Genomic DNA, 7978 nt, shown 5'->3' on the forward strand with positions numbered 1-7978 from the left:
TTCTTTTTAGGGGTGGAGGGAGGTAATTAGGCTTATTTATTTATTTTGGTGGAAGTACCTGGATTGAACCCAGGACCTCCTGCACAGTAGGCATGCACTCTACCACCGAGCTATACCTTCCCCCCTATTTCTTCCTTCTTATTGCTTATCTGTATTTTACAGATTTTCCATTGTGAGGACACATTTCACTGGTAATAAAAATAAGTGTTACTTTAAAAAATTTTCCAAGTGTTTATGAAGCTCCACCAGAAGGCATCAATTTGTGAATGATTTGTGTGAACTAGAAACACAGAGCTTACGTAAATCCTGGTGACGTAACTAAATTGTCTAAATGGAACTTAAACTGTTTGGAAACCCATTACGTCATCAGAGTTCTCAAACTCTGATAACTTTCAGCCTGCTTCTGATTCGGGAGGTGTGGAGGGAACCAGGGAGCCAAGCTGATTCTGTGGCAGTTGTCACAAACCACACCTTTCAAACACAGCAGTATGTATGTCATCAACTGTTATCAGAAATCCAGACCCATGAAAGCAAATCACAGAACAGTCTCAAACAATGTTTAATAATGATATTATCTTCTACTTAAAATACATTTCAAAAAATACACTTCTTATACCTCCCTAAACCTCCCAGCTAGAGTCATTCATTTCACAAATATTTCTGGGTAGATACCTCATGCTGGGCACTGTGCTGCACACTGGAAAGCAGTCGTGAACAAAACAGGCATGGCCCCTGCCCATGGATCTTGGAGTGGTGTCACCCACCTCTGATGCCCAGCCACTTCTCTTGTCACTCCTCCAATGATGTCTGGCAAATTCCGTCAGGTCCACTCATCACCATTCTGTTGTTCCCTTCTTCTGTGTACAGGGAGTGTTGACTTAGTTTGGTGAAAAGGGCCCCTTTGATTTGCAATCATTCTTCATCTCAGGTAAAGAATTTAGCCAATGTTGGCTGTGCAAAACTGAGAACCTTCAAATGTTTGCCACAGGGTGCCATTGTGTTTGAGAAATATATCAAGCCAATGGGACTGGAGGTTGGATATAAGCTGAGAAGTCGCATTAGTGAGTAATCCAGAAATGAAGTGTTACATGAACCTGCACTGGCAGTGGGACATGTAGGGAAAGGGTTAGATGGGCGTGAGGATTTAAAAAGAAGACTTGGCAACACACGTGATGGATTAAGCTGTAGGGCTTACCTGGGACTCTGGTTTTCAGTTGGGTGTGCGTTTGGGGATGTTAACAAGAAATACTGCCTCAGCTGACTTAAACAATAAGAAAAATATATTCACTCAAATAAAAGTAAGTCTAAGGTGTTCCTGGGTTTGGTTAATGCAATAGCTCAGTGTCAAAGGTGACATCAAAGACTCACTCTCTTCCATCCTCAGTGAGTTGATGCATCTGAATATGGCTTTGGTTGGTTTTCTTTATGTTCCAAGATGGCTGCTCTAGTTTAATCTTCCCTGTTAGATGCAGATATTAACTCTAACAGGATGAAGAGGGGCTGTTTCTTTCTACCATTTCTATCATCAGAAACCCTCTTTCCTCCCCCAACAGACTTCTTTTCATGTCTCATTAGCCAGAATCATGTAACATGCTCATGTCTAAACTAATTATTGATGAAGGAAGTAAGAGTATGAATAAACCAATCATGACTGGGGAAGGGTCCAGAGTCCTCTTAAGCAAATGGCCATGTGTTACCAGAATAAAATCAAGCTTCTCTTAGCAAGGAAGAAGGTGGAGGAGTAACTGTGAATATAGGCAACCACCAGTGTCTGCCTGGATGCCTGACAAAAATCTGCTCAGAGGTCCGGTTTTTATAAAACTTCACCCAGAGGCTCAGAGTTACAAGTGTGATGATTTTGAGAGAACAGCATGTCAGAAGCCCCAGGGAAAGGACACTTCATACTGTTGGGAATGGCTTTAATTATTTCTACTTCAGTTTGAATAATCTTAGTCCTTTTAACTATCTCTCTGAATCTTTTTTTCAACCTTTTAAATCACCATTGTGGCTGAGCTTAAAGAGTTTTTCCAAGTTTCAAATAGGCAGGTAAGAAACTAGGAAATATTATGTTCTGTATATATCGAATTCCAGGAAAAGAACTAAATGTGACTTCAAATTACTGGCATCATATGATGTATCTGTAAATCAGAAAGTGGCAAAAATAATGTGATGTTAGCCAAAGGTACTCTAGGGTTCACTGCCACAAGGAGCAGCATGTGTGTTGACATTTCCTGAGGAGAAATTGGTCCCTCGGAGGAAGACCCTTGGATTTATGTATTGTTGCCTTAGCCACGGAAATTTTTTGCAAAAACCTTCATGTCAACAGCAGGAACACAGCAAATTTAATTACATGAGAGCCAGGAAATTAAGCTGAAAGAGATTTTCTTCCTATGTTAAGTCATTCATACAGTTTATTTGAAATATTTTTGTTTTTAGCTATGTTTTGTCTCCAAGTATACTGACACAGTATGGAATATGTGTCTATTCATAGAAAACTTATGGGTTCATTTTGTTAAGAAGAAGTCTGTGGAAAGTGTATGTGTGATATTGTGCACATTTTGTTCCAACACTGGTGTTGGGGAGAGATTCCAGGACTGGAAAGCATCTCAATTCTGCCATAACTTAGTTAAATGAGCAAATGCTCCAGGGACATCATTGCGGTATCTTGTCTTGTAAAAACTCACTGTCCACTGCTATTAAATCTTACATATTAAGAGGGGAGGGTATAGCTCAAGTGGTAGAGTGCATGCTTAGCATTCATGAGGTCTGGGTTCAATCCCCAGTACCTCCTCTAAGAATAAATCAATGAATAAACCTAAATACCTCTCCCCACCAAAACAGACAAAACAAAACATAAATCTTATGTATTAAGAAGCAGAGAGCAGGACTGTCCCCACTATACATATAAGGGTTTATATAACACACAACAGAGCTGGGTTTTGAGCTTTTAAGGTGGCGAGATGCCTCTTTAACCCAGTTTTCTTAGATGCTAAAAGAAGATATTACTGAAGCCCTTATTTCCTCAGGTTACTTTCCTAAGGTCTTGTCAAAACCTGGGGAACAACTGCAATGGTGATTAGAGCCCCAAGCCGCCTCCTGGTGTCGTCAGGGAGACTCCCAGCCCCTCTAGCTCCTCTCCTTCTCCTTTTGGGGGTTTATGCCCCATCTCGGAATTTGCAGCTTCAGCTGTGGCTGTTCACAGCTCCTCTCTGTCTGTTTCCACCTGGGGCCCTGTCTTGTCTGCTCCTGTGTTTTTATCTCATTTCTGGCCATTGATGGGCTGGAAGGGGGTCTTCGTCCTTTAATCAGTGACTCTGTTATTTTCCAGGTCTTTAAAATGTAGCCTCCTCTTTCGGGTGTAAAGCTTCTTGGGGCCAGGGACAGTGATATCTCAGGGACGCTCCTCAGTTCACAGCCCAGTGCATTCCTTGCTGACTGTTTCATCCAGTTACTAATTGCTTAGATATGCGATTGTATTCATCAAGTTCTTTGCTCTCCTTTCCTTCTCGTATCTCAGACTTCTACCTTGTGTCACATTCTTTACATGTGGGAAGTACAACAATGAGAATTTTCTTTAATGAAGATTTGCTGGTGGCAGACTCTGTTTTTGTTTATCTGAAAAAGTCTTTATTTGTCCTTCTTAAGGCTACTTTTGGTCTGTATAGAACTCTAGATTGGCAGTTATTTTTTTTCCAGAATGTTGGAGATATCATTCCATTGCTTTCTGGTTTCCCTCACTGCTGTAGAAAAGATGGCTGTCAGTCTAACTCTTTGAAGTTAATTTGTATTTACTCTTAGTTGCTTTTAAGACTTTTTTGGTCTTTTGTTATGATGTATTTATTTATGTATTTGTTGTTTTTATTTATCCATCTTGGAGTCCATTGGGTTCCTTGAATCTGTGTATTGGTATAGTTCATTATTTTGGAAAATTATTAACCATTCTCTCTTTTTTTTAAATTGAAGTACAGTCAGTTACAATGTGTCAATTTCTGGTGTACAGCATCATGTCCCAGTTATGCATATACACACATATATTCATTTTCATTCTATCTTTACATATTACCTCTGGTCCATTTATCTTCTCTCCTTCTGGAACTCTGATCAAATGTACATTAGACCTTCTCACTCTCTTCCCCTCTCTTTAATATTTATATGTTTTGTTTCTCTTAGCTGCATTCTGACTTCTGATCCAAATTCTAGTTCATTAATTGTTTCTTAATTTGCTTTTAAACATATCCAGTGAGTTTTAAACCCTTATTATGGCTTCTATTTCTAAAAGTTCAGTTTTTCCTTTGTTTTGTTTTACTTGCTTTCAGTCTATTAGCAGGCTTACCTCTAAGGAAAATAAATGGACTCTTGGTATTTCTGGGAAACTACACTACATTTCACATGGACTTATTGCATTTATGTTATTTGAGAGGAAGGGTGCGACGAGTTTTCTTTATTCTTATCGTAGCACATTTCTGTCCCTTAAACCCATGCCTTATTCTGAAGTAGTGTTTGTCTCTGATGGTGACTGGGAAGAACACAAAAGGCTTCAGAGCTTTCAGAGGCAGCTGACTGTTGATGACAAAAAGAAAGTGATATGGAGATGCGTTTTCTGGGGTCTGAAGGGTGTTAGTTATAAAAATGTTATAAAAATGTTCAGCATCTGAACAACATCCCTTAAATATCTTTAATTCAGTAATAATCCTCCCTCCTTTTCCCCCCCAATGTCATTTGATATATCAGTAAAGTCACATTCTTTACCCTGTGAATGGCGGAACACAGCATTCAGTTTTATCTAAATTTTCTGGCTGCTACTTTGTGATGTTACTTACCCTGTTTCTCTGTCCCTTGCAGTTCCTGTTAATGGGTGCCTGCATTTAGGACTTGATCACAGTTTGGATGTCTTCATTTTAACTTGGGTTAGAGTAATTTCCTATTAAGGGAAACATAGTTTAAATCCTCTGTTTAAAGTCAGTTGAAGTAATGAGCTTCTCTCCAGGGTTATACTACTCCCTTGGTATATGACATATAATCAAGTCTATTGGTTTTAGTTTATTTTCAATATCTAAGTATTGTTCCTTTTGATTGAATTTTTATGATTTCAAAATCAAGATCATAAAAGCAAGTATATTCATTGAAATTTCATTACTATTCCCATCTCCTCCCTTATTTCCCTCTTTCCTCGTATAAAGTAATCATTTGATTAGTGTTTTATTTTGCTTTATTGTTCCACGTTACATCTTGAAAATATAAGTAAAAATGTATGTTCACATTATTAACACCAATATTTTATAGGAAAAAAGTGGCTTACTATAAACATATTTCTTTATCTTCCTTTTCAAAAATTTACTTAAAAAATACTATACCTGTTTCTTATCCTTTTTATTTTTTTGTTTTTGACATATAATCAATTTACAATGTGGTGTCCGTTTCTGATGTACAGCATAATGTTTCAGCCATACATGTACATGACATATATTTCATATTCTTTTTCATTATAGATTATTGCAAGGTATTGAATATAGTTCCCTGTGCCCTACAATGGAAACTTGCCATTTATCTGTTTTATACGTAGTAGTCAGTATCTGCAAATCTTGAACTCTCAGTTTATCCTTTCCCACCCATTTTCCCCCTGGTAACTGTAAGTTTGTTTTCTATGTCTATGAGTCTGTTTTTGCTTTGTAAATAAGTTAATCTGAGTCCTTTTTATAGATTCCACAAATAAGTGATATTATATGGTATTTTTCTTTCTCTTTATAGCTTACTTCACTTAATATGATGATCTCCAGGTCCAACCATGTTGCTGCAAATGGCGTTATTTCATTATTTTAAGACTGAGTATTATTCCATTGTATATACATACTGCAGCTTCTTTACCTAGTCATCTGCTGATGGACATTTAGGTTGTTTCCATGTGTTGGCTATTGTAAACAGTGCTGCTGTAAACACTGGAGTGCATGTATCTTTCTGAATTAGAGCTTCATTCAGGTATGTGCCCAGGAGTGGCATTGTTGGATGGTAAATATATTTTCAGTTTTTTGAGGAATCTACATGCTGTCCTCCATAGTGGCTGCACCAAACCACATTCGCACCAGTGGTGTAGGAGTGTTCCCTTTCCTCCAACAGTTATCGTGCATGAACTTCTTCTTCTTTTTTTTTTTATTGAGCAAGAATCTGTTAACAGTTTTATTATTTTTATGTTAAATACCATGGGACAGGATTGTAAGGATGAAAAACTCAGTCAACAACTGCCTCACAAGGGGTAAGAAAATTCTGCCATGATATTAGCAAAGGTAAAGGAGAAAATTTACACTGTAAGAGGCACCATTTCCCCGCAGAACACCTCTTGGCATTTCCTGAATGAGTGGGATTAGCAATCTAAATAAATCATATTTCAAGAGGTAACAGCAACAGATAAAATTTAAAGGGATTATTAAAATAACATTTACAAGACTCTGAACAATTCTTGAACTCTTATTAAAACCACAAAGAAAGAACAATTCTTTACTTATGAATTTCATACAGGACTGAATGTGCAACTGGCATCTGCTAGTGATGGTCTGTGACGTACAATCTGTCCGGAGCCGAGCACGCTGTTCTGACTGTGTTTCTAACCGTAAGAGATCACTGAAGGCGAGGCCTATATGACGCTGTACACACAAATGGTCACTGTGGGCCACACTACCAGTGAGATGTCAGGTGAACAAATCTTTTTCTGGTCAACAGGGAAAAAAAGAAACAGCACTCTGCATGCGTCACTCTACAAGATGAACTTCCCTAGAAAGAATCCAAAGAAAATGGCTGCAATTACAACAAGAAGTGAAGGAAGGGGGCTGGTGACGTCCTCTCTGAAGGACGCAGCTGAGGTTGATCCAGGTTTTTCCGAATGTGCTACTTTTCTGAGCCTTAAGCCTTCATCCCTCAGGTGCCGGTTCTCCTCCGACAGCTTCAGCACCTCCCCCTGCAGCCGCTTGCACGCCTCCATCAGCTTCCTGGTCTCCGTGTCGCTGAGGGAAGCGCTGTGCGGCTTGGGCAGCGGCCCGTCTTGTTTCGCGGCGTTCAGGGGCGCCGTTTTGCTCGGCTCCATGTCATTCAGTTTATCATTTTCATTGGGCATTTCAAATACACATCTCAATTTAGAATCCATTAATTCATCGGGTTTTGCCTCTTTCCACACAGCTTCCATATCTGAAAAGTTCGGTGGGGCAAAAATGGTCTGTACCATAAACTTATGCTTACTCTTCTCGTTGGGGTCGTAGTCGAAAGGCTGCAGCATTGCTGAGACAGTCACGGTCAAGCCCGGGTCGATAATCCCACTGTTGGGCCGCACACAGTACCGACGGGGCGCTGTAGTCTTCACCTTGAAACACACTTTTCTATCCGATGGATTCCGCAACTTTAGATTTGTAGTGATTACATCTGTGAAGGGGCCTTTAAATTTGAGGTCTGTGGGCGGGTCGAGGACCAGGGTCTGCTCGTGCTTCGCCACGGCCCCGGAGGCGGACGCCATCGGACAGACAGTGCAGAGCGGGGACGCGCCCGCGGCGGCGGCTCGCTAGCTGCGGGCGGGGAGCGGCGGCGGCGCGGCTCGGCCCGGCTCCACACGGGGCCACCCTCGGCTCCGAAGCCGACGCCCGCCGCTCCGTCGGTGGCTCGGTGGGCCGCCCGCTGCTCCTCAGCTCCGGGTCTCACAACTGACTCAGCCCCACACCAGCCGCCGCGGCCACACGCACCGTGCATGAACTTCTTAATGATGCCCATTCTAACTGGTGTGAGGTGATACCTCATTGTAGTTTTGATTTGCATTCATCTGAAAATTAATGATATTGAGCATTTTTGTGTGCCTATTGGCCATTTGTTTGTCTTTATTGGATAAATGTTTGTTTTAAACCTTTAAGTAATAAATCCTGGAGATACTGAATCTTTATTTATTATTAATTTTCAGGTAGTTTCCCCATAGTTTATTCACCTAATGCCTTATAATGGGCAA

General features: G+C 40.3%; 1 protein-coding gene across 1 annotated transcript; it reads right to left on the reverse strand.

Annotated features, from left to right (window-relative positions):
* Positions 1-6160: 6160 nt before the first annotated feature.
* On the reverse strand, positions 6161-7601 carry LOC102543465 (vesicle-associated membrane protein-associated protein A). The gene has a single exon (XM_015252431.3). It carries the CDS (start codon positions 7496-7498, stop codon positions 6749-6751), a length of 750 nt encoding a protein of 249 aa, XP_015107917.2. The 5' UTR covers positions 7499-7601; the 3' UTR covers positions 6161-6748.
* Positions 7602-7978: the final 377 nt, after the last annotated feature.

Source organism: Vicugna pacos, chromosome 2 (assembly GCF_048564905.1).
Source record: "Vicugna pacos chromosome 2, VicPac4, whole genome shotgun sequence".
Classification (NCBI taxonomy): domain Eukaryota; kingdom Metazoa; phylum Chordata; class Mammalia; order Artiodactyla; family Camelidae; genus Vicugna; species Vicugna pacos.

Coding starts and splice junctions, on each gene's coding strand:
- LOC102543465 (XM_015252431.3), bottom strand. CDS start 7,498: ATGGCGTCCGCCTCCGGGGCCGTGGCGAAGCACGAGCAGACCCTGGTC.